Source organism: Macaca thibetana, chromosome 13 (assembly GCF_024542745.1).
Source record: "Macaca thibetana thibetana isolate TM-01 chromosome 13, ASM2454274v1, whole genome shotgun sequence".
In the NCBI taxonomy this organism is placed as follows: domain Eukaryota; kingdom Metazoa; phylum Chordata; class Mammalia; order Primates; family Cercopithecidae; genus Macaca; species Macaca thibetana.
The window spans coordinates 17,793,835-17,807,825 of NC_065590.1; the positions used below are offsets into that span (position 1 = coordinate 17,793,835).

General features: G+C 44.8%; 1 protein-coding gene across 1 annotated transcript in view; it reads left to right on the forward strand.

Moving 5' to 3' along the window:
- The first annotated feature begins 5,529 nt into the window (after positions 1 to 5,529).
- The window catches only part of MALL (mal, T cell differentiation protein like), a 33,347-nt gene continuing 24,885 nt past the window's right edge, over positions 5,530 to 13,991 (forward strand). Inside the window, exon 1 of the mRNA XM_050753142.1 lies at positions 5,530 to 6,401. Coding sequence (XP_050609099.1) covers positions 6,297 to 6,401 — 105 coding nt within the window. The 5' untranslated portion in view covers positions 5,530 to 6,296. The remainder of the gene's footprint in view (positions 6,402 to 13,991) is intronic.

The following is a 13,991-nucleotide window of genomic DNA, read 5'->3' on the forward strand; positions in this document are numbered from 1 at the left end:
TCATTTCAGGAGATCTCTCCCTGTGCGTGCCCTTCTGCCCTCAACCACATGATACAAGGCTGAGTGTGGCAAACACCTTCCTTTTGCCCATCAGTTGCTTGGGCACACTTACAAAGTGGTGCTCCCACTTCTCTAGCACCGTGGCCCTCCCCAGCTCCTCCTCCCAGGGAGACAGTTTTGCCTTTCAAATGGAGGTGGTAAGTGTGGACAGAGACTTTTCCCTACTCCTATTGAGTTGCCTCCTCTTACTCTTAGTCCCCTGCAGTCCTGTTTTTGAAAGAACATGAGCCCATGTCACTCCTCACTGTGAAAGTCATTTCTCTGTAGAAATGACTTTTAATTTCTAAGCTCCACCTTTTTATTTTTTATTTTTATTTATTTATTTTTTGAGGAAGGTCTCACTCTGTCACCTAGGCTGTAGTGCAGTGGTGCAATCACAGTTCACTGTAGCCTTGACTTCCCCGGGCTCAGGTGATCTCCCACCTCAGCCTCCTGAGTAGCTGAGAGCACACACACATGCCACCATGCTTGGCTGATTTTTGTGTTTTTTATTGTAGAAACAGGGTCTCACTATGTTGCCCAGGCTGGTCTCGAACTCCTGGACTCAAGCAATTCTCCTGCCTCAGTCTCCCAAAGTGCTGGAATTTCAGAGCCACCATGCTTGGCCATCTTTTTATTTTTTTTAACCATTTGGCTTATTCTTAGTGTTAAGCCAGGGGTGGGGCATTTTGAGTGAAAGAATATGCTAGTGCATTTCTTTCAGTGCATGTACAACATGAAGAGAAGGCTTTTTTTAGAATGCATTTTCCAAGACTGTCTTCCATGTTCATTTGAGAATGTGTCATGAGCTGACAAATGTGGACAACTTCATAGCTTCTGACACATTAGGAAAGTATAGGGACACCAGAGAAAAAGCTTAAGTGAAGCTTAGGCCAGAAAGTGAGGTACATACGGAAGGGGGAGACCCAGGGGCGTGGGCATTTCTGCCGTTAAGAGACTCCACCTTCTCTTCAGTCAGTGGAATCTTTTTCTTTTTTTTAAACAACAAAATCTCTGTGACTTTAAATGCCACTTACTGGCTTCCAAAACAGGAAAAGGTTGTCAGGGAGCCAAAAACATCCTGGAAATGAGTCTTCATGGGTCTGTGTCAAGGAGAATGACTTCGGCAACTCACGGAATTAATAGTAAGTTGTGGGGGGCGGGCAGCAGCAGGGTCACCAGCAGACCTTTGCCGAGTGACCACACATGTGGTGCCCACCTGTGAGGCCAGGGGGACTCACCGCACCCGAACCATGGGAGGGCAGGCAGGGCGGGGTGTCTGAACTGTAAACTATGTGGCCCACTCCTCCCCACCCTCCCCACCTCTTAATTGGTTGAGTGTCATATCCGTCAGGTCTGCAGAGGTGAAAAATGTTGCAACTCGCTTGCCTGGGTGCTTGGAATGAAAGTCTAGGGTCAAAGGCAGATATTAAAGAGCAGGTAGAGTCTGTCTGCAATGTTTTTAGGATCTCATATGCAAGGCCAGAGCAACTCACATAAAACCAGTTGAAATACATAACCCTGTGTACAAATGGAGCAAGTTTGACTTGCCAACCCAGTAGCAGTTGGGAAACTATCAGTTTAACAGAGGAAGCCAGCAGTGTCCTCTGCCAGTTGAGGGCTTTTTCAATTTGCAGCATTATAGGATATCCTTTGCTGTGAACTGCCTCAGCTTCCTCTTGTGTGAAGCATTCTAAATTGGAAGGCTTTCTTGGGGTGTGGAGGTGATCAAAGACAGCTGTCACCTAGCTGCTGTGATCTGTTTCCTCAAAACAAAGAGGCAGAGAAAGAACCTTACTTAGGGCACTTTGCATCTAAGTGTTACGATTGTCCATTCCTCATTTACTTAATAAGTGTTGAGCACCTGCCGTGCTCCAGGCACAGCATTGGGCTTTGAAGATAGAGTGACAACAATCCTGGCAAGATCTCTGTCCTTACAATACATGAGGTGGACAGTAATCACCCAAACACAAAAAATAATTCCAACAGTACTATGGCCAGGGCTGTTAGTGGCCCTGTGGCAGGCACGAAGTCAATGGTAAGTGTACGGGTGTTCCTTCCTATCCTCACTCTCCCTCTCCCAACGCCACTTTCTGTTGTTGGGGACCAGTTAGATTTAAATACATTTTCAGATGAATCCCTCACTATTTGAACTGCCACATTTACTACCTGAAACTCAAGGACACATGGATTTCGTAACACTGTATCCCTCAACACTCAAACTTGCTCTCTGAATTCTGATATTTGAATGCAGTAACCAAGTCAATTTGGATAAAGAGGGATGGGTATAAAGATAAGTGAATGGGCCAGGCACAGTTGCTCACACCTTTGGGAGGCCAAGGCAGTCAGGGTGCTTGAGCCCTGGCATGCAAGACTAGCCTAGGCAACATGATGAGACCCCATCTCTACAAAAATCCAAAAATTAGCCGGATATGGTGGCGCAGGTCTGTAGTTCCAGCTACTCGGGAGACAGAGTTGGAGGATTACTTGAGCTGAGGAGGTTGAGCCTGCAGTGAGCTGTGATCATCCCACTGCACTCCAGCCTGGGCGACAGGGAAACCCTGTCTCAAAAAAATAGTAAGTGAATGGCAAGTGAACGGCTATGGGCTATATTGTCTCATAGGCAGGAAAATGGAGGTTGAGGATGTTCTGCTCAGTGATGGCTGATACTGAATGAGGCGTGCAGGTCTGTGTGCAGCAATATAAAAAATCATTCATGGAGTACGGCTCACACTTGGGACTTTGATAGTGTGTCTGTCATTTAGCCCTTTTCTGATACTCTGTAAGACAGACTGGACCTTAACCTGCTCATTTGCATCTGACTTTGCCAGAAAAGATTAACTTTGCAGAACTTTGTCCTTTCGAAGAGACCATTTTGGGGAATAAAAAGGTCTCCATGCTTTCTGAGCTCTTCTCCAGGTAGGAATCTCTGGATGACCCAGACATTATCCCATTGAGTCCTTCCTTTTTCCTGGCAGCTGTTCGGTACTTGCCCAACTCCAGGGACACAAGAAACCAGACTCAGTTCTGCCTCATGGCTATGAACATTAATCACAGGGTCTTCCTGAGTCTATCAGTGTGTGCATTCTATCTACCCCATCTGAGAGTTAAAGAGACCTTGATCTGTAGAAATAATAGTTGCAATCTAGTTGTGTCTAGCAGGCCAGAACCAGTGGACATGTGTGTTCTTGCAGCAGAAAAGGGGAGAGCTCTGCTCCTACAGGGGGAGGCTACTGTAGTGGACATCTGGTGTTTCTGCTACCCAGCCTCCATATACTTGTCTCTTGGTAACATCACCTCCACCTTGAGTGTCATTGTTCAAGTCACTGGATGAAGTCTCACCGGAAACCATTATTACCTCTCAACCTCTCATTTCCTAAGGTAATAAGTTCCTTTCATCACTAAAGCCAGTTGGAATGGGTTTTTTTAACATTTGTTATTGAAAGAATCCCAATGGATACAACTGTCTATTCTTTCCCCCAAGTATCTCTGAATTTCTTCTGGCCTGTCTCTTCATGGAACTAGTAAATTGTTTCTGAAAAATGATAAAGCAATTTCTTAGTGGGAAAAGAGTTTAATAAAGAGGAGTCAAAAAAAAGAGATAAGCAGTTGTCTTCAAAGTCTTTATGACTGTTTTCATGACTGTTTCAATCATTCAAAAACATTTATTCAAAACCATTTATTGAGTACCTTTTGTGTACCAGACGGTATTTAAGATGGTGGATATGGTTGTGGTTCACCACATGAGCAAAGTTTTGGCTCTCCTTAAGCCCACATCCTGGAGAGGGGCAGGGCAGGGAGACAAACAATAGGCAAATTAGTAAATCAGGGAAATCTTGGGTAGTGAAAAGTGCTTGAAGAGTTAAGCAGGATGTTGCAAGTTGGGCTCTGGTCAAGTAGAGAAGGATACTCCTTCTCTTCCTTTCACTAAATGCAATTAACAGCCCTGGACAGAATGCATGGAGAAGCTAACTGAGGATTCTAGAAAAAAAAAGCAGGAATATTTTGGAAGGAAACCAGAATTCAAAACACTACTAAGCTGTTGGTGAGTTTCCCATTTTCTTTCCTCTGGTACCTCTCAGCCGGGGTCAGAGACCACCTGAAACCCAGAACTGTACGCAGGATGCGGACAAAGACGTCTCCAAAAGAATCCCTGTTTCTGGTCTGAGGAATGGGAAAGGGGGCCCCAAAGAGTCAGAGGGAGTGTAGAAAATCTCTGTGTTTTGTTTGTTTGTTTATTCTTTCCTTCCTCAGCCCCTGGGCAATCAAGTGACAGTGATGGTGGCAATGGAAGTAGCAGCCAGGCAGGTACCTGGAACTCTGAGAAAGGGGAACCTTTGTCTCTGACCAGAGGAACCATGATCCTAAAAGCATGGGGGGAATAATTGTTACCTTTGTCTCTCTCTCTCTCTCTCTCTCTCTCTCTCTCTCTCCCCCCCCCCCCCCCCCCCGCCCCAAACCCCGACACCCACATTGCTTTGGTCCCGAAGATAGACACAGTCACAAGAAGTGCACAGCAGAGGAGGAAAATGAAAACCCTGGTCTTTAGCCGGAGGACCAAGGCATATCTTCATTTCTTAATATGCTAATTGCTTCAGAAGGTGGAGGTGGCTCAGGGCCTCTCAACTTGAGACTAAGGGGTTATGGGTTGTATTATTATCTCCATTTCATAGATATGAGCCTAAGAAGGTTGTTTTCCTTCTTAAGCTTTTCCTACTATGCCATGTTGTCCATGGGCAAGTCAAAGGTATCCTACAGCCCGTAAGAGTGGCACAGTGCTTATTTGCAACCTTTAAGAGAGGTGGCAAGATGTGGGATTCATGGAGAAATCCCTGCTTTGCTTGGATTAGTCCTGTAAACAAGGTGGCATAGGTGAGACTGCGGTTGGCAGGTGGGATTAGCGTCTCCCTTACTTCCTAGTTTCCATAGCCTGGAGAAAAGGGATGCTCAGTCTGGTTTGAGATCCACTGGGGGGTTCATTGCCTTTCTTTGCAATGCCTTTGCTCTTAGCTTCATTTGTCCAAACTCCTCTCTCCCTGGGCTCTCCCCAGACAAGGCAAAGGCTGAGCTGGCTGATCTCCCCACCTGTGGCCCTGAGGACAGGACCTGGAATTCCCCATTTCTGCTAATGAGATCAGGACACGGGCTCTTCTAATTAATCCAGCCCTCACACAATCTTCCCCACATGCTCTCCATACCAGGGAGCAGCTGGGGGCAGGAAGAAGGGACCCCAATCCCCAGCATCCTGAGCACACTCTTTCAGGGCAGGTTGGGAAAATGAAGGTTCGCCAATTCAAAGGCGGAGGGGAAATGGTTCAGCCTTTGGGACTTGTATTTGGTGTGAAAGGAGTTGCTTGCTTCTGGGTCACAGCCCTGCAGTCAGCTCCCCTACTTGCCTGGGAGTCAGGAAGAAACTTCTTGGCCCCAAGCCCATTTAGGGGCAAGGCACTGGCTGGAAGGAAGGTCAGGGAAGGAAGGAGGTTGTCCGCCAGAGGCAGCAGCCAGCCAGCCCAGCCCTTCTCTGGTGCCTGCTGCTGTGGTCCTCTCCCAGAGAGTGGGGGCCTTCCTCCATCTGCGCCATGAGGAAAAGAGCAGTGGAGGACCATGGAAAGGGATCCAGAGAAAGAAGGAAACACCAAGTCCCAGGGGCATGAGCTGGAAGGGAGGGCTGCTCCTCCCAGGGGAGGCTGGCGACCGAGAGCTGCCACCAAGAGTGGAAAGGGAGGGAGCTGGGCAAGATCCAGCATTGTTAGTAACCAGCTCTGTGGCCTTGAGTTGACCTCACTGATTCTCAGTCTCCTCACTTGGAAAAGGGCAAAACAGCCACGTGCAGGCCGTGGTGGGCACCCGGGCTGTCTGCAGATAGCATGGCTCATTGCTGGTCCTCAGTACACAGCCCTCATAGCCAAGCAGCCTGAGCCTACACTCTGGGCCCAGGGGAGTGACTGTCGCTGGCATCCCCTAGAGTAACAGGCCCTAGGAGTCAAAGATTCCTTAGTTGGAAAGGTCTAGAAAGAGACTCCCGCTCTGCTCCCTCCTGCACCAGCGCTGTGTCCCCCGCCGGCCAGGCAGGGCCGTTCGATGCCGCTGGCCCGCTCACTGAGGATCTGTTGGCTTCAGCGAGTGGAAGGACCTGCTCGGCTGGAACTTTTTTTTCCCCTCCCAGACGACGTCCGATGGGTGTGTCGCGCAGGAGGTGATATTTGACGGGCTGCGCTCGGGCGAGCTGCCGGGAGTGCCCAGCAGGGGCTGACAGCATGGCCTCGCCCGACCCGCCGGTCACCAGCTACGCCCCGTCCGATGTGCCCTCGGGGATCGCGCTGCTCCTCACCATCCCTTTCGCCTTCTTCCTGCCGGAGCTGGTGAGTGCGGCCCCCCGGCCACCTGCAGAGAGAGAGGAAGGGGGAAACCGGCCTCGGCCCCAGACAAGACCGCGCTGAGACAAGGGGGACGGAGCGCAGGGGCTGCGGTGGCTGCGAGTCTCCCACCGGGCGCACAGCGGGGTGCAGCTGTACTCAAGAGACAGATCCCACTCTGCGCCCCGTCTGATGCCGCCAGGGGGGTTCCGCCCTCCAAAACAAAACCCACTTGGGTGTGGAGGCCTGGGGGGACGTTGCTAAAATACTCAGGATTCCCAGGAAAATGTTGGAAATGAATTATAATTACATGGCTTCTTTTGTCCAACTATTTGTGCCTTTCTGATTTGAAGTGGGGAGACTGTGTTTCCCTCTGGGAGCAGGTTTTCTTAATTGTCATGTCTGCTGACTTTGAACTTTGACTTTTGTGGGGTCCCCCACACAAGGTAACTATGACAGCATCTGCCATAAAACAGTCGTGTGAGGCACCCTGGTTGCAAATGAGAACCTGTCACTGTATTACTCTCTGGGGCGCCCTACGGCTGAGTCGTGGCCCTGATCCCTGGGAAGCCTGCCTGCTCCCATCTGCAGAGCTGTGCATATGCAGTGTTCCACACTGCACAAGTCCCCTCTGAACTGGCTGGTACCACATCCTCTTCATGGAGGAGCACACTGAAGTCTGGGGTCCAATCAGGGCAAAAGAGTGTGTTTTGTTTTTCCAGCACCTTCTGAAATATCTAGCTTGTGGGTGGTATTTTCTTACCTGCCCTGAATTTGGCAGTGCTGTCTCTGAGCAGGGAGGAAAAGATAGAAAGTGGATCTACTTTTAAATCGGACGTGACCGGCCCTTCTCACTCTCGTCATCTGCCTGCAAAGTTGGGCCTGATCGAGCCACTTTTAGGCAAACTGGCTAATGGGTGACCATTGATGGCAACCAGAAAGAGAACCAGGTAGGGTGGGCCTAGCATCTGAGTGGCTCCAGTTGAAACTCCACCTAAGAGGCAGGTTTCTGCCAAGGCTACCATCCCCAGCACAGCGTGGGCATCCTGCCAGACTGATGACATAACCTTGCTCTGATGAGTCCTATGTGCCAGGCCCTGGGTGTGCCCCTCACCTTGGAGCAGCCACATGGGCGGCCGGGGTACTGGTTGACTCTGCCTCTTTTTATTGAGCCTGTGGTTTATGTCAGTCCTGCAAGCCCCTGGTGACAGGGCACTGCCTCCTGGTGATTTCCTGTCTGCTGGGGAGAGACTGTGAGCATCTCCCCCCCCACAGTTGGATGGTAGCCTCAGCAAGGAGGGACCTTCTGAACTCTCCAGGCCAGGGAGGGGTCCAGGCCTGCCACCAAGAGTTGGACCTCAAAGAACAGGCATTCATAGGCTGGGGGGAAAGAGAGGGAAAGGCCTAGAGGCCAGGGGAGAAGTCCTGGAAGCAGGCTAGATGCACGGTGTTTCCGGAATCAGGATAGCTCCCAGGGTGAGAACTGTGAGAGGTCGTGGTGGCTCCACCTGCCCTGCTCCTGCCAGTGAAACTCCTGGGAGAGCAAAGTGCATGCTCATGTTGGGCTCTGAGGCCTTACGTGTTGTGGGGGGTGAGGGGCTCAATGACAATCAAAATTGACATTGGCCCAATTGTCTTCATTTACTTGTATTGTTAAGTAATGTGAGATTTACAGTAAAGCTGCAATAATAGTACAGAAAGTTCTGTGTACTCTTCCCTCAGCTGCCCCTAATGCCTGCATCTTCCATGGTACAACTCTTGAAATCAGGAAACAGTGATACTGTGCTATCAAGTACTCTATAAACCTTACTTCAGTTTTGCTAATTTCCTCACTGATGTCCTTTTTCTGATCCAGGATCCTGGCCAGGATCCCACATGGCACTTAGTTGTCATATCTCCTTCATCTCCTTTAATCTGGGACAACCTGGGTCCTTACCTTGCCACTTCTGAAGAGTACTGATTAGTTGTTGTTGTTGTTGTTGTTGTTGTTGTTGTTTTTGCTTTTGAAAAATTTATTTTTCCATAAGTTATTGGGGTACAGGTGGTATTTAGTTACATGAGTAAGTTCTTTAGTGGTGATTTGTAAGATTTTGGTGCACTCATCATCCTTGTGTACACTGCACCGTATTTGTAACCATATATATATATCTCTCTCTCACAGTTTCTTTATCCACCCATTGATTGATGGGCATTTGGGTTGGTTCCACAATTTTGGAATTGTGAATTGTGCTGCTATAAACATGTGTGTGCAAGTATCTTTCTTGAATAATGACTTCTTTTCCTCTGGGTAGATACCCAGTAGTGGGGTTGCTAGATCAAATGGTATTCTACTTTTAGTTCTTTAAGGAAACTCCACACTGTTTTCCATAGTGGATGTACTAGTTTACATTCCCACCAGAAGGGTAGAAGTATTCCCTGTTCACCACATCCACACCAACATCTGTTGTTTTTTGATTTTTTTGATTATGGCCATTCTTGCAGGAGTGAGGTGGTATCACATTGTGGTTTTGATTTGCATTTCCCTGATCATTAGTGATGTTGAGCATTTTTTCATGTCTGTTCCCCATTTGTGTATCTTCTTTTGAGAATTGTCTATTCATGTCCTTGGCCCACTTTTTGATGGCATTTGTTGTTTTTTTCTTACTGATTTGTTTGACTTCATTGTAGATTCTGAATATTAGTCCTTTGTCAGATGTATAGATTGTGAAGATTTTCTCCCACTCTGTGGGTTATCTGTTTACTCTGCTGTCTGTTCCTTTTGCTGTGCAAAAGCTCTGTAGTTTAATTAGGTCCCAGCTATCTATCTTTGTTTGTATTGCATTTGCTCTTGGGTTCTTGGTCATGAAATCCTTGCCTAAGCCAGTATCTAGAAGGGTTTTTCCAGTGTTATCTTCTAGAATTTTTGTAGTTTCAGGTCTTAAGTTTAAGTCCTTAATCCATCTTGAGTTGATTTTTGTATAAGGTGAGAGATGAGGATCCAGTTTCAATCTCCTACATGTGAGTAGCCAATTATCCCAGCACCATTTGTTGAAAAGGATGTCCTTTCCCCATATTATGTTTTTGTTTGCTTTGTCCAAGATCAGTTGGCTGTTAAGTATTTGGGTTTATTTCTGGGTTCTCTATTCTGTTCCATTGATCTATGTGCCTGTTTTTATACCAGTACCATGCTGTTTTGGTAACTATGGCCTTAGAGTATAGTTTGAAATCAGGTAGTGTCATGCCTCCAGATTTTTTTTTTTTTTTTTTTTTTTTTGCTTAGTCTTGCTTTGGCTATGCTGGCTCTTTTTTGGTTCTATGAATTTTAGAATTGTTTTTTCTGATTCTGTGAAGAATGATGGTGGTATTCTGATGGGGATTGCATTTAATTTGTAGATTGCTTTTGGCAGTATGGTTATTTTCACAATATTGATTCTACCCATCCATGAGCATGGGATTTGTTTCCATTTGTTTGTGTCATCTGATTTCTTTCAGCAGTGTTTTGTAGTTTTCCTTGTAGAGGTCTTTCAACTCCTTTGTTAGTTATATTCCTAAGTATATTATTATTATTATTATTATTATTATTATTATTTGCAGCTATCATGAAAGGGGTTGAGCTCTTGATTTGATTCTCTGCTTGGTTGCTGTTGGTATATAGAAAAGCTAGTGATTTGTGTACATTAATCTTGTATCCAGAAACTTTTGCTGAATTCTTTATCAGTTCTAGGAGCTTTCTGGAAGAGTCTTTAGGGTTTTCAAGTTAAACGATCTTATCGTCAGCAAACAGTGACAGTTTGACTTCCTCTTTACTGATTTGCATGCCCTGTATTTCTTTCTCTTGTCTGATTTCTCTGGCTAGGACTTCCAGTATTATGTTGAAGAGGAGTGGTGAGAGTGGGCGACCTTATCTTGTTCCAGTTCTCAGAGGGATTGCTTTCAACTTTTCCCCATTCGGTATTATGTTGGCTGTGGGTGTGTCATAGATGGCTTTTATTACATTAAGGTATGTCCCTTGTATGCCGATTTTGCTGAGAGTTTTGACCATAAAGGGATGCTGGATTTTGTCGAATGCTTTTTCTGCATCTATTGAAATGATCATGTGATTTTTGTTTTAAATTCTGTTTATGTGGTGTATCACATTTATTGACTTGCGTATGTTAAACCATCCTTGCATCTCTGGTATGAAACCCACTTGATCATGGTGGATTATCTTTTTGGTATGTTGTTGGATTCAGTTAGCTAGTATTTTGTTAAGGATTTTAGCATCTATGTTCATCAAAGATATCAGTCTGTAGTTTTCTTTTTTGGTTATGTCCTTTCGTGGTTTTGATATTAGGGTGATGCTGGCTTCATAGAATGAATTAGGGAGGGTTCCTTTGTTCTCTATCATGTGGAATAATGTCAAAAGGATTGATATCAATTCTTCCTTGAATGTCTGGTAGAATTCTGCTGTGAATCCATCTGTTCTTGGACTTTTTTTTGTCAGTAATTTTTAAATTACTGTTTCAATCTTGCAGCTTGTTATTGATCTGTTTAGTGTACTAATTCTTCCTGATTTAAGCTAGGAGGGTTCTATTTTTCTAGGCATTTATCCATCTCGTCTAAGTTTTCTAGTTTTTTGTGCATAAAGGTATTCCTAATAGCCTTGAATGATCTTTTGTATTTCAGTGGTGTCAGTTGTAGTATCTCCTGTTTTGTTTCTTAGTGAGGTTATTTGGATTTTCTCTCTTCTTTCTTTGGTTAATCTTGCTAATGGTCTATTAATTTTATTTATCTTTTCAAATAACCAGCTTTTTATTTCATTTATCTTTTATGGGTTTTTTGTTTGTTTGTTTGTTTCAATTTCATTTAGCTCTGCTCTGATCTCGGTTATTTCCTTTCTTCTGCTGGGTTTGGGTTTGGCTTGTTCTTGTTTCTCTAGTTCCTTGAGGTATGACCTTAGATTGTCTATCTGTGCTCTTTCAGACTTTTTGATGTAGGTGTTTAGGGCTATGAACTTTCCTCTTAACACTGCCTTTGCTATATACCAGAGGTTTTGATAAGTTGTGTCATTATTGTCTTTCAGTTTGAAGAATTTTTTAATTTCCATCTTGATTTTATTTTTGACTCAATGCTTTCAGAAGCAGGTTATTTAATTTCCATGTATTTGAATGGTTTTGAAAGTTCCTTTTGGAGTTGATTTCCAGTTTTATTCTACTGTGGTCTGAGAGAGTGCTTGATATAATTTCAGTTTTCTTAAATTTATCAAGTCTCGTTTTATGACCTATCATATGGTCTATCTTGGAGAAAGTTCCGTGTGCTGTTGAATAGAATGTGTATTCTGTGGTTGTTGGATGAAATGTTCCGTCAATTGTAATATCTCCTGTTTTGTTTCTGTTAAGTCCATTTGTTCCAAGGTATAGTTTAAATCCATTGTTTCTTCATTGACTTTCTGTTACAATGGCCTGTCTAGTGCTGTCGGTGGAGTATTGAAGTCCCCCACTATTATTGTGTTGCTGTCTATCTCATTTCTTAGGTCTACTAGTAATTATTTTATAAATTTGGGAGCTCCAGTGTTAGGTACATATATGTTTAGGATTGTGATACTTTTCTGTTGGACAAGGCCTTTTACCATTATATACTGTCTCTCTTTATCTCTTTTAACTGATGTTACTTTAAAGTTTGTTTGATATAAGAATAGCTGCCCCTGCTCACTTTTGGTGTCCATTTGCATGAAGTGCCTTTTCCCACCCTTTTACTTTAAGTTTATGTGAGTCCTTATGTGTTAGGTGAGTCTCCTGAAGGCAGCAGATAGTTTGTTGGCGAGTTCTTATCCACTCTGTGGTTTTGTGTCTTTAAAGTGGAACATTTAAGCCATTTACATTCAATGTTAGTATTGAAATGTGAGGTACCATTGCATTCATCATGCTCTTTGTTGCCTGTCTACTTTGGTTTTGCTTTTGCTTTTTAACTTGTATTTTTGTTTTATAGGTCCTGTGTGATTTATGCTTTAAAGAGGTTCCATTTTGATGCGTTTCCAGGATTTGTTTCAAGATTTAGAGCTCCTTTTAGCAGTTGTTGTAGTGGTCGTTTGGTAATGGCAAATTCTGTCAGCATTTGTTTGTCTGAAAATGACTGTATCTTTCCTTCATATACGATACTTAGTTTCACTGGATATAAAATTCTTGGCTGATAATTGTTTTGTTTGAGGAAGCTGAAGATAGGTCCCCAGTCCCTTCTAGGTTATAGGGTTTCTGCTGAGAAATCTGCTGCTAATCTGATAGCTTTTCCTTTATAGATTACCTGGTGCTTTTGTCTCACAACTCTTAAGAGCCTTTCCTTTGTCTTAGCTTTGGATAACCCGACGACAATGTGCCTAGGCAAAGATCTTTTTGTGATGAATTTCCCAGGTGTTCTTTGTGCTTCTTGTATTTGGCTGTCTAGGTCTCTCACAAATCTGGGAAAATTTCCCTTGATTATTACTCCAGATATGTTTTCCAGGCTTTTAGAATTCTCTTCTTCCTCAGGTACACCAACTATTCTTAGGCTTGGTTGTTTAACATAATCCCAGACTTCTTGGAGGTCTGTCTTTGCTCATATTTTCTTTTTTTTTTTTTTTCTTTGTCTTCATTGGATTGGGTTAATAATTCAAAGACCTTGTCTTTGAGCTCTGAATTTCTTTCTTCCACTTGTTAAATTCTATTGCTGAGACTTCCCAGAGCATTTCACATTTCTAAAATTGTGTCCAAAGTTTCCTGAATTTTTGACTGTTTTTTCTTTAAGCTATCTATTTCCATGAATATTTCTCCCTCCACTTGTATCATTTTTTGGACTTCCTTTGCATTGGGCTTCGCCTTTTTCTGGTCCCTCCCTGTTTAGCTTAATAACTAATCTCTTGAATTCTTTTTCAGGTGAATCAGGGATTTCTTCTTGGTTTGGATCCATTATTGGTGAACTAGTGTGATTATGGGGGGTATTGAAGAGCCTTTCAATAGGGTTTTGTCGTATTACCAGGGCTGGTTTTCTGGTTCCTTCTCGTTTGGGTAGGCTCTGTCAGAGGGAAGGTCTAGGGCTAAAGGCTGTTGTTCAGATTCTTTTGTTCTACAAGGTGTTCCCTTGATGCAGTACTCTTCCCCCTTTCCTATGGATGTGGCTTCCTGTAAGCCGAACTGCAGTGATTGTTGTCTCTCTTCTGGATCCAGCCACCCAGCGAATTTACCTGGCTCCGGGCTGGTACTCCGGATTGTCTGCACAGAGTCCTGTGATGTGGACCGTCTATGGGTCTCTCAGCCATGGATACCAGTGCCTGTTCTGGTGGAGGTGGCAGAGGGTGCAGTGGACTCTGTGAGGGTCCTTAGCTTTGGTGGTTTAATGGTCTATTTTTGTGCTGGTTGGCCCCCTGCCAGGAGGTGGCACTTTCCAGAAAGCAACAGCTGTAGTAGTATGGAGATGGACCAGTGGTGGGTGGAGCCCTAGAACTCCCAAGATTATATGCCCTTTGTCTTCCACTAGAGTGGATAGGGAAGGACCATCAGATGGGGACAGGGCTAGGCATGTCTGAGCTCAGACTCTCCTTGGATGAGTTTTGCTGTGGCTGCTGTGAGGGGTGGAGGTGAGATTCCCAAGTTACGGGAGTTGTGC